Raw genomic sequence first — 20,085 nt, 5'->3', positions numbered from 1 at the left:
GGGGGCATATATCCTTTGGGCAGCTTTTCTTCCAATATCTTGGAGGAGAAGGACACTTTCTCCTTTGGCTCCATCCGATGTTCTTCTCGGAGGACGGTAGCCTTTCCCCTTTTCGAATCCTTAGGCAGAGAACTTTCCGCCAATAACCCTGGCTGGGCTCCCTATAGAAGGCCGGGGGAAATTCTACGGGCTGCTTTCTCTTAGAACCTCGATCCGAGGCGTGAGCCGGCTCTTTGAAAACTTCAGGCAACTTTCGCGGTCGGGAGGCGGTAGTTTGCTTCTCAGAGGCCGCCCGTTTCTTGGCTTCCTTGAATAGTTCGTACTCTCCAGCTGTTATGGTTACGTTGATTCGACCAGAGTCCTCCATCTCACATTCCGTAACAGATAGATGTGTTCCCACAGATGGCGCAAAATTGATCCCATCCGAAATTTGGGTCAAACGGAGACCGGTTGTGCTGTTGTCGGTGTTGACGGGGGTCGTTGAGATGCGTTGCTGGCGCTGTACTTCCTACAAGGGTTACCGCGGGGGGATGACGGAAGGCGATGATTAGGACGACGAGGTAGGGGTCTCCTGCGCATACTCAAACAAGCACCTTGGTCATTCGAGACCAAGAACCAGAGAAAAAGTCTCAGGGTCAGGCCCTCCGACGCTCAAATTAGGTACTTTTTCCCCAGAAGTACAGTGAAACAAAAGGATGAAAAGTAAAGGACGAATGTGAAAGGATGAGTGAGCGTACCTGCGTAAGGGAGAAAGCTTTCCTTTTTATATGGCTGTGGATACTTCTGGAGTCTGACAAGCGTTAGGGAATGTCGGGTGTCAGGATTTGCCTAGCGGTGAATGACACGTGACATCTTCCTATAGGCCGGAGGAGGAATCGACGGGCAATGAGCCCTAGACCATTAGCATATTCCCTGGCACGCGGTGATTATTCTCTTACAAGTGTTTATGATTCTCTGGCTTGATTGTCGTATAATGCATGCCCTCCTAAGTCCGTTAACCCTGGACTAGGTCCCCGTACCTGCAAACATTGACCTGTGGACCCAGACCTGCATTTTCCATCCGATGAATTTGGTAAATCCAGACCTGCGCTTACCGCCCTGTAACTCGAGACCCTCGCTTGCCGTCCCTTAAGTCTGGTCTTGTATGCACGGCCCTGCTCCGCATTTTATCTTGTAAGTCCTGAACTGTATGTCCAGCTCCGCATATCCTGTTTTGCATGTCTTATCTTGTAAGTTCTGACCTGTAAGCCTTAGTCCGCCTATCCTGAACTGTACGTCCTGGTCCGCATATCCTATTCTGCATATCTTGTCCTGTAATTCCTGACCTGTAAACCTTAGTCCGCCTCCGCCTATCTTGACATGTACGTCATGATCCGCATATCCTGTTCTGCATATTTTGTCATGTAATTCCTGACCTGTAAGGCTTAGTTCGCCTCCGCCTATCCTGTTCTACATATCTTGTCCTGTAATTCCTGACCTGTAAGCCTTAGTCCGCCTCCGCCTATCCTGAACTGTATGTCCTACATTCTGAGTGCCTACTTGCCATGTAGGCCTGACCCCTGACTGGCATGTAATCTTGACTTTTGACCATTACGTAGGCTTGACTTCTGACCTCCACGTAGACTTGACTTCTGACCTCCGCGTGAGCTTGACTTCTGACCTCCACATATATTTGACTCCTAATCATGTCTGCTATCCGACCTCTTGCTCATGCACCATATCAATTATGTAATCTACATATCCATCTTAATGTAAGCACCATTCATGTAGGTGGATGAATATACTTATATCATAATGTAATGAAGCTTGATGAGACGTTAGTGATAAGTGGTGCACTATTGAAGAAGAGTTTTAAAAATTTAAGGTGATCGATTGACTCAAAAATACATTTATAAAACTATTAACAACCTACTATTTAAAATAAGTACTAGTATGTCAAAAGTGATTTTGGTTATTATAAAATTAAAATAGGATAAGTTTTTTTTTGAAATTTTAAAGGAGACATAGCTATAGTTTCTAAATTAGTTTTAAAAAATTACAATCATCAAATTTTAAGAATAAGCTACAATGAAGATTGTCAAATTTAATTTGGAATTAATTCCGACAGCGAAGAACTGTAACGCTCATAGCAATGCCGTGTAGGCGCAAGACACGGGAGTAAGGCATCGACCCGTTTGATCCGGTTTTACTCTATTAAGATTTCATTTCTTAATTTGAAAATCTTTATCCAAAATAAATTATTTTATTACGATTCGATCCGATTTTTATTATAATATGGCTTATAAATATTAATTTTGAGATAAAAAAAAAAATTTAATTTATTAAAATAATTATGAATTTAAAGTAATATTAAAATTTTATTATCAGATAATAATAAATAAATATATAAATATATAATTTAATGATGCTATTATATTACAAATAATTAGAGACCCAATTCGGATGACTCAATATCCATAAAAATTATATTTTAAATATAATACGGTCAATTCAGTTTACTCAATTTTGAGTCAAAATAGTAAATAATAATTGAATTTTAAAAAAATTAAATCGGAAATACGGAAAAAATCTAATAAAAAAATCAAAAATTTTTATTCGATTGATTTTTTCGATTTTAATCAAATTATGAAAACTCGGACAGTTGAGGCAGTAAAACTTAGCAGTGAATCGCCGCAAGATACGTTTCTATTGATGATCTTCTTGTTGGAGCAGACTTATCCTTTATCTAATCTTTCTGAGAATATAGAACCCAATAAGTCTCTGCATTTCACCATGCGCCTAATCGTACCTTGCAACACCCACCCTCATGAGGCCAAGATAAGCAACAAATCGGTAGGCAACGAGCATGATAACCAGCGCCGCCGCTGTCCCGACTCTATCACCAAAACCGACCATATTGATCGACGGGAGTTCCAAAATCGGGCATCTCACAGTAGGCGTGCACTGGTATGTATCTTCAGCAGAGTACTGAGTTATTATCTGAAGCTTGAATGTGTAGTAGAGGGGAGAGATGTACTTGATCCACGCAATGAAAGGCGGAATGTTCTGCACGTAGAATCCCCCGGCGAGCAAGAAAGACATCATGAGAACTGATCCGAGTGTCGTTGCAGCTTTCAGATTCATGACGAGTGCTCCGAGTGCGAGTCCGAAGCCTTGAGCTGCCAATACACCCAGGAGCAAAACAGCAAGGTTCGCGCAGAAGTTAGCTGCCAATGGCTTCAGGCCGCCCATCCAGTACGTGATTGTGATGGAAACGATCGGCAGGATGAGTTCCATCGGAAGATCCCCAGCCATTCTCGCGACAAAGTAGGATGAGAGGCGATACATCCCGGAGGATCGTTCCTTGGCTAGCAATGCTCGCTCTGGCGGGAAGGTGAATATGGCTTCAAAGACTGGATATAAGACCCAGAATCCAGCAACAAAGAAAAGAAGACCCACCTGAAAAAAAATGATGCATGCAATTTGGAGTTAGAAATGGAGTGAAGAGTCAGACGAAAGGTGGATTGATTGATTGATTACCTGGTCTTGAACATGTCCTTCGGATTGAAACCATAGGATTCCTGAAAGCAGGGCCACCGCTAACACTTGTGCGATATTCTGCAACGAGAAGGCTTCGTGTTTCCTTTCCTTGAGATCCCTCTGCAGTAGCACTGTGAATTGGTCCCACCAAGTAGTGCACCATTCACTTGTCATCTTGCCAGGATCATGTTCGCTGGAATGTTTGCTTAGATTTGAAATCTCCTCGCGCACCTGATCATGCAAGTGTTGTTTATAAGCAGCCACCAGGGCTTGCTTAGTAGATGCTCTTTCTCCTGTTGTTTCATCTGAGGATACTCCTACGTACGGTACGGTCCAAATCCATTATGTAAAATCATGAAAAAATTCAAGTAAAATGTGAAATTGAATACAAAGTTTTTAAATCGACGAGTACGTACGTACCATTAGCAAGATCTAGAAGGAAATCAGCAGGATTCATTGCCAGAGTTGGTGCGTGGCCCATTCGAGCAAAGTAGGCCATTGCCTCGGACCCTTTGCCGAAGTAGATCGAGTTGCCATCCGACAGCAGCAAGATCTTGTGGAACATGTAGAAGAGGCGGCTCGACGGCTGGTGTATGGTCATCACCACGGTCTTCCCGCCTCCGGTGAGTTCCCACAGCGTCGACACAATCCTGCCGGCGATGGTGGAGTCGAGCCCTGAGGTGGGCTCGTCCAGCATCAGCAGGCTGGGGTCCACCAGCATCTCCTGCGCGATGCTCACCCGCTTACGCTCGCCGCCGGACACCCCCCGCACCAGCGTGCTGCCGACGATTCCGTCGCGGCAGGCCGTGAGGCCGAGCCGCGCCAACACGGCTTCCGCCCGCATTACCTTCGCCGCCCGCGGGAGCGTGCTCGGGAGGCGGAGCAGCGCGGTGTACACCAGCGTCTCGGCGACGGTGAGGTGCGGGTGGAGCACGTCGTCCTGCGTCACGAAGCCAATGTTGCGCTTGACGGCGTTGGAGAACGAGCAGCCGTTGTAGGCGACGCTGCCGGATATGCGGCTGTGGATGATGCGGCCACCGAGGACCGTGAGGAGCGTTGTCTTGCCGCTGCCGGAGGGGCCGAGCATGGCCAGCAACTCGCCGGGAGCCACCGCGCCGGAAATACCCTTGAGAATTTCGCGCTCGATCTTGTTCCTATTCTTGATCTTGTACGACACATCTTCAAACTCCATGATCGACCATAAACATCAAATTCAAAAACATCGAAAATTTTCTCAAACAAAAGATTGCAGATTTAATTTGCATGCGCGATTAACAAACTGAAACAGATAAATACCTTGAGAGTAATCGGATGCTTGGCCTTGTGGAAGATTTCGGTTTCTTCTGCGGCTGCGGCAGAGGCGCCGTCGATCTCCATCTCCGTCAATACTGAAAACACTTTTTTTTTTGTTTCTTTTTTCTATAGACTCCACTATATGTATTGATTAATCAAGCTTTGCTAAATAATTATCCTTATAGTAACTGAATAGACCAACGGAATTGGCAAATCATTTGATTAAAAGGGAAGGGAAGGATAACACTGCAGAGCAATATTAATTCATACAATAAATATTAGTTTTCTGTAAAAAAATATATATATAATAAGGGAACTGGTGAGGTTTCGGTTATTCAGTATTAATTTTGTATAATTTTATTATTATTATTTTTAAATAAATTCAGTTAATTTGGTAGCAATATTAATTCATACAATAAATATTAGTTTTCTGTAAAAAAAAATATAATATGGAAACTAAGGTGAGGCTTCAGTTATTTAATATTAATTTGTATAAATTTTTTTATTATTATTTTTAAACAAATTTGATTAATTCGGTGAACCAGTATAATATATTTTTAATTTAATTCAATTCAATTAATTTAATTTTAATAAAATTTTAATTTAATTTATGTGTCAATTTTAAATTAATTTTCAATTAATTTAATTAATTTATGTAATAAATTAACTGAATGCTCATCCTAACAGGAACACACTTCAACTAATTGGGAATCATAAATCTTCATAATTACTTGATTCATTAATGAGATGAATCTTCTATATTTCTGATTGCATGCAGATATGATGAATTGGAGCTAGTATTGATGAGTTTAAAAGGTTAATTAAAAGCCTAAAAAGATTAATGATAAACTGAGTAAATTTTTTATGCATTTTTTAGAAATGATTAAAAAAGGACTTGTAGTTTTATTTTATCATTTCTCATTTATGATAGAATATTAATAAATCCAAATCCAAAATGGTGGAAAAAAGTTATGAAGACAATATAAATACAACATTAATAACAATTTTTAATTTAATAAATCCAAATTAAAACTTTGTAGAATCTGAATTTAAGGGACTCCAAATTTTACAAAAAGAAATGTTTTTACTGATCTTTATCTAAAATCTAAATTTTAATTTTTTTAATCAAAACTTTTTAATAAATAAAATTAAACTCAACAGATAAATTAGAAAATTTTGTATTTTAAATTATTTTTTGTTCAAATTAAAGTTATATATATAAGAGATTTATATATATTTTCTATTTCTGAAAAATATAGGGTATATCAAGAAATTAGTATGTGAAGGATAGGTTCTTGGTCGTTGCCTATTCATTAGCTTTAATTTATGCGTCAGTTTAATTGCCAAACAAAACTTCAAATGTCAAAATAGTTTCATCAAAAAAAGATAAAAAAATAATTTTATATATTATAAAAAAATGTTGGGAAAAAGTATTATAAGGAAAACAGGTAATAAATTTTACATGTCAAGTTTATATGTTAATATATACATTAAATATTTTCAAAAGACGAACAATCCCAATAATATTTTAAAATTAATTTTATAATACTTTTGTAACTTTATATTTTTCAAAATTAATTACAAGAAAAATTTATACTTTTAGTGGTTATTTTAATTTTTAAAATTATTTTACTCTTACATTTACTATATAACTTATTCTCTACTTTTTGTTAACTATTATTCTTTCTAAATTATTATTGCTTTATAAACCATTAACTCTTTTGAATTTTAGAGCTAAAATTTTTAAAATAAAAAATTATGAATAATTCAATCTATTGGATCTATATACTATGAATGGGAGCTCCTATTTGGATGACATGTGAAACCCAAGGAGCTCCCTCTCAAAGAGGGAGCGCTTTTTAATTAAGCTTGGATTTGGAGAGTGGTTCCATTTTAATTTTAATTTAAAAAAAAAATAAAATCATGTTTATAATTTGATAGTGATTTTTTTAAAAAAAAATAGTACATTGATAAAGAAATTGTTGAAAGATTTTTTTAATAGTACAACGATGAATGAGATTTTTCACTTTTATATAGTATTAAATGTTGTAGAGATCATAAAAAAATTTCTATGAGAGCTCCTGCCACTAAAGATGGCCTTAGTAATGTTAGAGCAGGGTTTTTTTCCTGAAGAGAGATGAAAGGAACTTATGTTAAGTGGGATAGAAGACAATAACCTTTTTCCAATTTTTACTCCCATTACAGCTTTGTTATCTAGTTATTATTTTTGAAAATCAAAGATATATTTGGAGGAAAAACAAGAACGAGGAAATCCGTTGGTTGTGGACCTCCTCGAAAAGAAAAAAAAATTATTTCGGTGAGATTAATTTGAAAAATAGGAGGTTGTTTTATTATTATTTTTTCTTTTACTGAGTCATCGTAAAAGATATTATTTTAAAATTTATTTGTTGCCTCTCTTTTCCCAGTCTTTTTCTATTTCTCCTCTCAACAACAGAGACCACATCAACTCTCCTCTTCCTCAATTCCAGCCACCTAACAACAAGCAAGGGTGTTTCCAACCACCAAACGTTTCTTCACAGTAGCAAGCAACGACGAGGGCTGTCTTCAATCTCACCATCGTCATCAGGAAGATCATCATTGTTCCATCTTCTTCAGCAACAGCAAGTCCAACAGCCTTCACTCTCTCCTCCGGTGGCAGCACACACTAACTATCGTTATTGCAGACAATCACGTCTGGGACATCGAGTTATTTATTTTCGATGTCAAAAACTTACACTATAAGAAAACTATCAATTAGCGATCAAATTAGCAATGAAATTTAAATTTCATCACTAATGATGTCATTAAGTGTCTATCAACATATTATTCTATTAAATTAGTGATTGAAAACATATCTATACGTGTATCATCCTTTTATTCCTTCGATTCTTGACAGCCTGTTTATTGATGATTTAAAAATTCTATTTTTAAGGAACATTTTAGTCGGATTCTCCTTATTGATGCAGTTATTTGAGCTGTATGTATAAACTCCTATATCCAAGCCAGTAAGTTGGATCGAAGAAGAACAATACGAGCATTTACTTTGCCAATGTGCTACAATTATCATTTTGGGGGCTCACTGCGGGAGCAATGTAGTGTTTTTCCCGGGTAGTTTCTGGAGTATGCAAACTGATCGTCGAGGCTAGTGTTTGACACTATCTCCGTAAACGATATTGCTCCGCTACGGTGCTTAACGGATTGTTGCAATTCGTTCCCAAGATACAACGACGACGAACGTCTCGGAATCGTAGCACTCCGACTTCCGAGACCAGCGAACCTTCTAGTAGACTTCTTGGACTCTTGAATGCACAAGATGAGATGAATGCTTGAGAAAGAGAAGAGAGGATTGAGTGAATATTCCATCATCTGGAGGGTTCTATTTATACTGAAAGAAGAGGTTGATTGTCCTTTGGGTGTCCTTTTATTTTTGTGTTAACTCTATTAACACATCTTCATTAATAAGTAGAGAATACACATCGAGAATTTCCGATGTGGGACTATTCTCCCATCCACTTTATTAATGAATAATAAATATTATTTTGGGTCGACTTTAAACATTAATTTCTCATTCACCCTTAATCGGTTTTGAGCAAATTAATAGTCTAAATCTATCTACGCGAATCGTAGATTTCAATTTTGAAGTCAATTACGACTTTCAACAATTGATGGCTTCCTTCTTCAAAATCGTTTTGGTCCATTTAAGGCCCCAATATCCAACATGTAGAAGTCATAGTTAGCATTTTCGCCAAAATCTATATAGGCTACATATGTTCATTTTGATAACCTGCAAATGCCATGTCTGCATGTCATTTGCTAGAAGTGTTCATGCTATGAAAAAAAGTCTTTGGCATGTTTTCTCATCATCTTGAATCCCTTGAGTTTCTAGCAATATTTTTTTTGATTGGAACAATCTACTAATTTTTTTTCAACAAACAGTTGTTAAAATGGTAAATGGAAAACAAGAGGTGGAAAAGGGAGACTTCATTGTTTATTTTTAGTCTTTCGTTAAAAGTTGCATGACCTTAGTGTTAGTTTATATTATTTTATATGCATGTATGATGTGAATAAATATATGAGAAGAAGTTTTCTCTCATACGTGTGTGTGTAGGGAGTGCAAATGCAGGGCTTGGATTGTACTGCATCAAGTTGACTCATGTGTGAACATGACTTATGTGCGTTAAATGTCGGACCGATCGGGATAAAATTTACCTAAGTAGAACAATCAACATTTTTCCATGAATTCTTTTTGCTTGATGCTTAAGAGGGTAATAGAAGTATTAACTATTGTTAATGATAATTTCGTAACCTCCCGAATAGTAATAGTCGACTATTGAAGACCGACGACTATCATTAAGTCTTGGGCATTGAATGACATTTACTCGGCGTTCAATGCAGATAAGGGATGATGCTCCTATATAAGGAGATTATGGTCTTGAGCAAGAAAGAGACACAGAAGCAAAAGTTATAGCAAAGAAGAGAATCTCCATCTACATTCATTCCCCAAATCTTCTCTCCGCTGTCATTTTCGCTCGGCGGTTTGCTCATGATAGCAGTTGGGTACTTTCTTAGTTTGCTATGAATAACCAATGCTTGGTTGTATATGCGGTTATGCCGTTGTATCCTAAGAAATGAACATTCATCATAACCTTAAAAGCACAACCGGAGTAGGATGAGTTTATTTTAAGAAAACTACTTGAAAGTAGACTTCAACATCTTCTTTCTTGCACTTAGACTTGGGAGTCTACACTCGGAGTCAGAAGTCAGCACTCGGAGTCGAGAGTTGGCACTTGGAGTCGGGAGTATGTATTTGGGAGTCATGAGTTTGTACTCAGACTCGGCAGTCGAGAGTCTGCACTCAGGAGTCGGGAGTTTGAACTCGGACTCGGTAGTCAGAAGTCTATACTCGGGCATACAAGACAACCTAATTTTCTAGCCAACTCAGCCATCCCAAGCAACTCTTCCTTCCCTACTTAATAGCCTAAGATTATCATCTCACACCAACTTAACAAATAAGTCTAAATTTAGTTTTTAGAAATTCAGATTTTTTCCTCTTTATCTCCAGCTATAAGATTGTTCAACAATCTTAAAACATATTTGATTCTATTGAGATGACCATGGACATGGTTGAGATGCAATATGCTTAATATGTGAAACCCCCTCTACCCCGATTGAAAATATTCCAATCAATCATGGGAAAAAACCAGAGAAGTTCACTAGGTTGAATTTTGAGAGGTGACAATAGAAGATACCCTTCTATTTGACCACACTTACTTTGACTAGGTACTTGACCGAGGACTCTCCCAAGCATGCTGATATTCAGACCATTAGTGTAGTAGAGGCATAGACTCATTCTGAGTACTTATGTTGAAACAACATTATCAACAGCTTTGCCGACTCGCTGTATGTTGTGTACAAAAAAAAATGACTAAGGAGCTATGAGAGTCCCTGGAAAAGAACTACAAGAAGGAGGATGCAAGACCAAGAAATGCATTATGGGTCGATTTATGGACTATAAGATGGTTGTCTCTAAGACAGTGATCAACCAAGTCCAAGAGCTTCAAGTGATCTTGTACCAGATTTACTTAGAAGGTATGGTAATGAGTGAAACCTTCCAGGTGGTAGCAATTATTGAGAAGCTACTTCCTTATTGGAAGGACTTCAAGAACTACCTGAAGCATAAGCAGAAGGAGATGAATGTGGAAGTTAGACTTAGAATTGAAGAAGACAACAAGAGTTCAAAGAGAAAATTATTTTCTCAGGCTACTGTGAAAGTTAACGTGATCGAGCATGATCAAAGCTCAAAATGAAGAATCCCAAGTCTTCCAAGATGGAACCAAGAAGAGGCATAAGCAAGAAGAAATTATTTGGGAAGTGCTTAAACTATGAATGAGTCGGTCATAAATCTTCGAAGTGCAGAAAATTGAAGAAGAAGAAGGAGGCCAACCTAAATGAGGGACAAAAAATGGACGACCTTTATGTTGGTACAAACGACCTCTAGGATTTTGATGTTTGACAATATACCCAAGAATGGTCATGTTGACTAAGAGTTAATCCAAACAGGACTTGATATTTGAAAGAAAAAGTCTAGTCAGAACTAGATTACTAGCAAGGGTAATGCTGGATCGAAAAGGCTAGAGGGGGGAGGGATGAATAGCGCTCGTAACTTTTTCACTTTTTCGCATAAAACTATTGAGAGAGAAAACATAGCGAAAATAAAGAAGTAAAGAAGGGAAAGAGAATCCAAGCTAATACTTGTTGGTTTTACTTGGTTTGGAGCATGTGAAGTTTAAGTATAAGTGACGTCATTGGACAATCACTAATCAATCGAGTAGTTACAAAAATAATTCAAATTTAAGTATAAGTAACTGAAAAATAAAAGATACCAATGACTTAGAAGAAAAGATCTTAAGCGTAGTTGTTGTCGAAGCATCGTTTGGGCATCGTAGTATCGTCTATTGAGCAATGCGCAAGAGAGAAAATTTCTTGGAATTGATGTGTTCAAGGTGTTGGTCGAACCACTCCTTTTATAACTGTTGGTTGGTACTCAGAATATCGTACCGGTTCCCCTGTACAAAAATTTTGTACAAGTCCTGAACATTTCCTAACAACCTATTGTGTTCTTTAGAAATTAAATTTGGAATCGCAAATAGAACTTAACATTATTGATTCCAAATTCAACTTATCTGTTCTTAGAGATTTAGACTTGGATTGCAAACGATGCTTAACATTATTAATCCAAATCCACCCATGTTACAAATTCGATTAAATATTTATTTCAGAGATCGACTTCCAGGTTAAACATGGAGAGGCACTAGGCCTTCTTGGGTATGGGATCATCCACCACTTTCTAGACAAAGCCTTTCAACGAAATTCAATATTTAATCTCCTTATAGTAACCCTAGGTTTAACCATTAAGAACAATCGAATCACAAGATCGAAAAACAAAAGAAACACAAAATCGAATCATAAATTCGAAACCTAGAATCGTTAGCCTCTTGTGTTTGGTATTTCAAGATCTAAACAAAAGAATAAACTAGTTATTGTTAGTTAGAGCCCTAGAGCCAATCATTTGATGATTGTTGTATGGACTAATTGTATCATATACTTATATATAAAGACATTTGGTTTTTTGGTTATTATGCTTACTTATATTGGTGCCAAATAAACTAAGTATAATAGCGTCCTTGAGTAGAGGGTTCTTACCTATATCAATCGGTTAGTTGAACCGATAGTGAAATGATATAGGGAACACTACTCTTAATCATTCCTAGACAAGTATTAACATTCAGGGACAATGTTAATGCGACGAGACTAGCATGTAGGTCAACTCGATGACTTGATCTCACAAGTCATGGATATAGAGATATCAAGTTGACACATGGGTATGCATTGGAGAATGTATACTGAATGACCCGCCATGAGAAAGTATCATGGATCACTATATGAGTGTCATATACTTTCTCATGTGGCTATTAGTATGACTACTAGTCCTTGAACCTGAAGTCACCATGGATCTCTACATAAGGAGTTACGTACTTTGGCTTCGTCAAACGTCACCCGTAAATGGGTGGACTATAAAGGTGATTACTGGGTATGTAACGAATTATGTAGAGGGATGTGAGTGATGTAGATGGGATCTATCCCTCCTATATGACGGGAGCGACATCGATATTCTTGATAGAGTGAGACCACAAAGTGCATGGCCATGCCCAAATGAGTCAATATGAGATATTGAGCTCATTTGATCGAGTGAGTCTACTTGGAGTTCAAGATTTAGATTGATTAGAGGATGACACGGTCTATGCCTCACGTTAATCAATCTAGATGTCTAGGATAGAAGGACACTTGTCATATATTGTGAGGAGTCACAATTAGTAGTCACAAGGTGATGTTGGATCTCAACATTCTTGTAACTTGGTTAGTAATGATGTGTTGCTAGATACCGCTCATTACTTATGCTTCTAAATGGGTTTAGGAGCATTGCCAACGTTACAAGAACCTATAGGGTCACACACAAAGGGCAATTAGATGGAGATTATGTTCATTTGATGAACCTAAATGATTAGGTTCATATGATGAACCAAATTGGATTAAGAGTAATCCAAATTGAGCTAATTGAGTTGGACTCAATTTGGTTCATGTGTTAAATGAGTCTAATTTGGACTTAGACTCATTTAATTAATTTAATTCAATGAATAGAGATTCATTAAATTAAAATTGACTTGAACCAATGGTTAGATTAGATCAACCAAGGGAGAGAAGTGGTCAAGTTTGACTTGACTCAAGTAGGAAGATGAAGAGTCAAGTTTTGACTTGAATTTGACTTGACCAATGCCACATCATCAAGGCTTCTTCATTTGGTCAAGTTTGACTTGACCAAATGCCACCTCATGGAGGAGATCAAGAGACTTGACTCTTGATATTCCATGGGGGTTACAAGCCTTGAAGTGGCCGACCACTTTTAGTGTTGAATGAGATTGATTTTTCATTCAAGGCATTTATTCCATCTTCTTCCTCTTGCTCTCAATTTTCTTCTCCCTCTCCTCTCTTGGCCGAACACTTCATAGGTGCTAGCACACCTTTTTTTTTGGCCTCTCCATCTCTTGCTTGTGTGGATACATATAGAGAAGTGTCTACTTTGACACTTTCGAGATCCGGCGAACCGAGGACTAGCGGGATTGCGAAGGGCTTCGCATCAAGGGTAAAATTCCTTCTCCTAGTTTAGAAATAGCATAAGAAACTCGTACTCATAATGTTTTCAAAAATTTTATTTCGCACGGATCCGGTGGTATGGGAATCGGGGTTTCCGCAACGCTAAAAAGCGGTTTTTGCGGCCCGAAATTCCAAACAGTGGTATCAGAGCCACGTGCGAAGTCTTGTACGAGTTTAATTTATATTTTTTAGAAAAATATCAGTTCTGTAACTTTCTGTAATTTTATGATTTTTATGGGTATTTTTCTCGTAGAAGCGAAGCACAAGTGTTTCGACACTTGTAGGCTTCGACTACCGAGAAGATTTTTCCGAAACAGCAAGGTTTCGCCCCCAAAATGTTTTGGGACAGCGGGCTAAGGCGTTGTAGGATCGCTAAGGAACACTCGCGATGGTTATATCACGGGTCGGGGTACTGCCCCTAGCCCCGCAAGGGGATTTGTTCCGCGATTGCGTCCGAAACCCCGCAAAACGGGACCGCCGGGAATTTTACTCATAAAAATTGTAAAAATTGTAATAAAAATTACAGAAAATTATAGAAAATACTTAATTTAGAATTATGTATTATTTTGTGATAGTCATGGCCCAAAAAGACCCAAATTGGATTTGAAAATTGTGTTGTAATTCATATTACGGCCTGCACGTCGTCATTTGTGTTGTGTGCTGTATACGTGATACGCGACCTGCGCGTCGTGCCTTTCTCCATTTATTCTTGTTGTAAATTAGTTTAGACTCGAATGTAACTCGAGTTTCAAAAATTGTAATGTACAAAATTGGAGCCGTGGAAGGTCCACTCGAGACGGAGTTACGAGGAGGGTGCGAGCAACACAAGGTGGTCAAAGGGAGAAGCTGTTGACCCTAGGTTGACCATCTGATCTTCTCATTGGCTTGAGAAGATCGTAGTAGGGCCATGACTAATCACAAATAATTTAATTAATTGCTTGTGTGTGTATGTGTGATGCATGCTAATAAAGTAGTTAATTAGCGCCTTAATAATTAGATTAGATCTAAATCGTGTACAAGATGCACCCTACGATTAGATTAGATCTCAATCGTGTCAACTCTAAAATGCCTACCATGCCGTGATACCTATCACTACCTCGATCACATGTGTTGTTGAATCTGCCAAAGCAGAGCAACACATATTATCTTGGTAGGGTACGGAAGGACAATCTTGGTCCCGCCTATCAACACATGGGTGAGTACAACTCAATTAGATTAAGTAACTAGTTAACTCAATTGGATCAAGTTTAACTGTAGGCATTCTTCCAATGATTGGAAAGATAGGTCATAAATCACATTTATATAAATTCTTGGGCATATTAGCCAAAGCTAACTCAAGTTTTAATATAACTGCGGATAATGATCCTATAAATAAGAGTTGCATAGAGATGTAATTGGTAAATCGTTACCTACCGATCATACTAAATCTTAGGCGTATTAGCCAAAGCTAACTCAAGGCATAGTATGATGTAGATCTTGTCCCACTTGAATTGTAGAATTCAGTGGGAGTATCATTTAGTTAAAGGCCTAATTAAATGATTAAAAGAATATGATGTTTATTTATTTTCTGCAATTTCTGTTGTAGATAACCATGACGTCAAACACGAACACCTTCTCTTTGCGTTCTGTCCTTGACAAGGACAAGCTCAATGGAGCAAATTTCCTAGACTGGTATAGGAATATGAGAATATTTCTCACCCAAGAACGTAAACTGTACGTTCTGGAGTAGCCCATTCCGGAGGCTCCTCCTGCCAATGCCACGCGAGCAGACAAAGATGCTTACAAGAAGCATCAAGATGACGCATTAGATGTATCATGTCTAATGCTCGCAACCATGAACTCTGAGCTTCAGAAGCAACATGAGTTAATGGGTGCTTATGATATGGTTGAATATCTACGTCAACTATATCAAGGACAAGCACGACACGAGAGATTTGAGATCTCAAGGGCACTATTTCAGTGCAAGATGTCAGATAGGGCTCCCGTAGGCCCATATGTACTCAAAATGATTGGGTACATAGAAAACGTACAGAGGTTGGGATTCCCGCTTGGCCAAGAGCTGGCCACTGACCTGATCTTGCAGTCCTTACCGGATAGCTATAGTCAATTCGTTCTAAACTACAACATGAACAAAATTGACAAGCCACTGCCCGAGCTGCTTAGCATGTTGAGAACTGTTGAGCTGAACCTTAAGAAGGTTAAGCCCCACTATGTTCTGATGGTTCAAAAACACAAGGGCAAGGGCAAGCCCAAAGGCAAGGGAAAGTCCCAAGCTAAGGGCAAAGGCAAGGCACTAAAGCCTAAAGGAGGGGTCACCAAGGATGCTACCTGCTTCCACTGCGATCAGACCGGGCATTAGAAGAGGAACTGCAAGGTGTACCTGGAAGATCTTAAGAAGAAGCGAAGTGAGACTTCCACTTCAGGTATATATGTTATAGAAGTTAATTTATCTATTTCTTCATCATGCGTATTAGATACCGGATGTGCTTCTCACATTTGTACTAATGTGTAGGCGCTGAGAAATAGTAGGGCATTGGCGAAGGGCGAGGTGGACTTACGAGTAGGCAATGGAGCACGGGTTGCTGCTGTTGCTGTAGGAACTTATCATCTATCTCTGCCCTCTGGGCTTATATTAGAATTAGATGAATGTTGTTATATGTCTGCTTTAACTAAGAACATAATTTCAGTTTCTTGTTTGGACAAGAAAGCTTTCTCTTTTTTAATAAAGGACAAATGTTGTTATGTTTATTTAAAAGATATGTTCTATTGTAGTGCACCTCTGATGAACAGACTCTACATTCTAGACCTTGAAAGCCCTATCTATAACATAAATACCAAGAGGTTCAAGTCAAATGACATGAACCAAACCTATCTCTGGCACTGTCGCTTAGGTCATATAAATGACAAGCGCTTATCCTAGCTCCATAAGGATGGTTTGCTGGACTCATTTGATTTTGAATCTTATGAGACGTGTGAGTCATGCCTACTAGGCAAGATGACCAAGACTCCCTTTAGTGGGCATAGCGAAAGAGCGACTGATTTGTTAGGACTTATACATAGTGATGTATGTGGCCCTTTCAATGTCGCTGCTAGAGGCGGTTATAGGTACTTCATCACATTTACTGATGACTTCAGTAGATATAGTTATGTGTACTTGATGACACATAAGTCTGAACCCTTTGAAAAGTTCAAAGAATTCAAGAATGAAGTACAAAACCAACTTGTTAAGAGTATTAAGATACTTCGATCAGATCGAGGTGGGGAATACCTTAGCCATGAGTTTCGTGACTATCTAGCTGAGTGTGAGATTCTATCCCAACTCACTCCTCCTGGAACACCATAGTGGAATGGTGTATCTTAAAGGAGGAATCATACCTTATTAGATATGGTACGGTCTATGATGAGTCACACAGATCTTCCCATGTATCTTTGGGGCTATGCTCTAGACACGGCAGCTTTTATACTCAACCGAGTTCCATCCAAGGCTGTAATAAAGACACCATATAGGATATGGACTGGGAGAGATGCCCGGGTGTCTTTTATGAGGATTTAGGGTTGTGAGGCTTACGTTAGACGTCAAGTCTCAGACAAATTAGGACCCAAATCTGACAAGTGCTACTTTATTGGATATCTCAAGGAAACTAAGGGATATTACTGCTACATTCCCAATCAGCACAAGGTAGTTGTGGCAAAGACTGGGGTCTTTCTAGAAAGGGACTTTGTTTCTAGAAAGACTAGTGGGAGTACGCTCGATCTTGAAGAAGTTCAAGATGCGGACCATAGCACTGAAGCCTCGATGGAAGTTGAACTGGAACCACAAAGTGTTGTGGATGATGTTGTTCCACAAAGAGTTGAGGAACAACAACCAGTTCAAGTAGACATACCTCTTCGCAGGTCTGATAGGGTACGTCGTCAGCCTGAGAGATACTCATTTCTCTTGTCTGACCATGATGACGTTGTGCTCATAGAGGATGAGCCTACCACCTATCAGGAAGCTGTGATGAGACCAGATTCCGAGAAATGGCTAGAGGCCATGAGATCCGATATGGAATCCATGTACACTAACCAAGTATGGACTTTGGTTGATCCACCTGAAGAGGTAAAACCCATAGGGTGTAAGTGGGTCTTTAAGAGAAAGACTGACATGGATGGACTTATCTATAAGGGTCGCTTGGTAGCTAAAGGTTTCAAGCAAATTCATGGTATTGACTATGATGAAACCTTTTCTCCAGTAGTGATGTTTAAGTCCATTCGGATCATGCTTGCTATTGCAGCTTACCATGACTATGAGATATGGCAGATGGATGCCAAAACCGCGTTTATGAATGGAAACCTACTCGAGGATGTGTACATGACACAACCTGAGGGTTTTGTAGATCCACAGCATATTGGCAGAGTATGCAAGCTGCATAGGTCCATTTATGGACTAAAACAAGCTTCTCGGAGCTGGAATCTTCGATTCGATGATGCAATTAAACAGTTTAGTTTCATCAAGAATGAAGATGAACCTTGTGTCTACAAGAAGGTTGTAGAGGACATAGTTGTCTTCCTCATATTGTATGTGGATGACATACTACTCATTGGGAAAGACATCCCTTTGCTACAGTTTGTCAAGACTTGGATAGGGACATGCTTCTCAATGAAGGACTTAGGTGAGGCATCCCGCATTCTAGGGATACAGATCTATAGAGATAGATCTAAGAGATTGCTTGGCCTAAGTCAGAGTACATACATTGACAAGGTACTCCTTCGGTTTGCCATGCAGAACTCCAAGAAGGGATTTCTGCCGATGTCACATGGTGTGAGTCTATCGAAGACTCAAGGTCCCTATTCTAGAGAGGAGAGAGACCACATGGATCAGATCCCTTATGCCTCAGCCATAGGATTTGTCATGTACGCTATGCTATGTACTCGACCTGATGTCTCGTATGCTTTGAGCATGACGAGCAGATACCAGTCAAATACAGGTGAAAGTCACTGGATAGCGGTTAAGAATATTCTTAAGTACTTAAGAAGGACTAAAGAATATTTCTTGATATATGGAGGCGATGACGAGCTAGCTGTAAAGGGTTACAGTGATGCCAGCTTCCAGACTGACAAGGATGATTATCGATCACAGTCAGGGTTCGTGTTTTGCATAAATGGTGGTGCTGTGAGCTGGAAGAGTTCGAAGCAGGACACAGTAGCTGATTCTACGACAGGGGCCGAGTATATTGCTGCATCAGAAGCAGCAAAGGAGGCATTTTGGATCCGCAAGTTCATCACTGAACTTGGGGTGGTTCCTAGCATTGCAGACCCTATTGAGCTCTATTGTGATAACAATGGAGCTATAGCACAGGCTAAGGAACCTCTCTCACACCAGCGGACCAAACACATACTACGGCGCTTCCATCTCATTCGAGAGATTATCGAGAAAGGAGATGTGAAGATTTGTAGAGTACCTACAGAGGCTTATTGGTGCAATCATGCTCTGGAAGTTTCAATGTGTTGACAATTATTTAAGTTTAGGTTAATACGGTGGAACTAACATGCATTGTGAGTTTGCAGGAGGAGTTTCTTGCAGGTCAGAAGACCAGATGCAAGAGAAGCCCAAGAAGGTCGAGGACTGGATTCTTGGCAAAAAAGAGTTCTTGCAGGTCAGAAGACCAGATGCAAGGCAAGAAAAGTCCAAGAAGGTCGGGGACCAGATTCTTGGCAAGAGAAGCTCCTGCAAGTCACAAGATTATGTGTGTGATAGGCTCACTGTCAGAGATCAACTGGTAAATCGATTCAGACATGGCTGTGCGGCAAATTGCCTCTGAATCGATCAGCCGATCGATTGAAGGTAAGGCAATCGATTGGCTGATCGATTGGTAAGGTTCTGCGCAGCACAGAATGCGTTTGGATCGATCAGCCGATCGATTCAAGGTACTGAATCGATCGGTCGATCGATCCATTAACATTCTGTGCGAAGCACAGAATCGTTCTGAATCGATCAGCCGATCGATTCAAGGGATTGAATCGATCAGCCGATCGATCCATGAACATTCTGTGCGAAGCACAGAATCGTTCTGAATCGATCAGCCGATCGATTCAAGGTATTGAATCGATCGGCCGATCGATTCACGAAGCTGCGATTTCATGAGCAAGTGGCTGAATCGATTCAAACGCTGCCACAATCGATCCAAGTCAAATAAAAGAATCTGCACCGTTGATCTTGACGTGATGGCTTCCAACGGATACTTGTGAATCGATTGGGATATAATCCCAATCGATCCACGGCGACGATGGCGTGAGAAACGGCTAGTTTTCTCAACGTTTAAAACACGGGAAGAAACTGGAAAATAGATAACAACGAAAATCATACTGTTCCATTGCTCTCCAAGTCTTTTGAAAGCTCTCAAGTGATCAAGATTCAAAGGAAAGGGTTCAAGCTCCTCTCCACTACTTACTGAAGTCTCACTGCAAAGAAGAAGCCGGTTAAATCTTGTAATCCTTCTCTTCTTCTTCTTTGTAGTGTTTGTAATATTTACGTTGAAGAGAAGGGAGAGTTGTATTTCTGTTAAGGTTTCTCCACCTTCG

At 39.3% G+C, this 20,085-nt stretch overlaps 1 protein-coding gene across 1 annotated transcript; it reads right to left on the bottom strand.

Moving 5' to 3' along the window:
* Positions 1-368: 368 nt before the first annotated feature.
* On the bottom strand, positions 369-4,896 carry LOC122026609 (ABC transporter G family member 9-like). The gene is made up of 6 exons (XM_042585344.1): positions 4,816-4,896; positions 3,940-4,705; positions 3,520-3,836; positions 2,789-3,438; positions 1,242-1,387; positions 369-571 (listed from the first exon to the last, which is right to left on the bottom strand). Exons 1-6 carry the CDS (start codon positions 4,894-4,896, stop codon positions 369-371), a joined length of 2,163 nt encoding a protein of 720 aa, XP_042441278.1.
* Positions 4,897-20,085: the final 15,189 nt, after the last annotated feature.

Source organism: Zingiber officinale, chromosome 10A (assembly GCF_018446385.1).
Source record: "Zingiber officinale cultivar Zhangliang chromosome 10A, Zo_v1.1, whole genome shotgun sequence".
Classification (NCBI taxonomy): Eukaryota; Viridiplantae; Streptophyta; class Magnoliopsida; order Zingiberales; family Zingiberaceae; genus Zingiber; species Zingiber officinale.
This window is presented reverse-complemented; position numbering and strand designations above follow the sequence as displayed.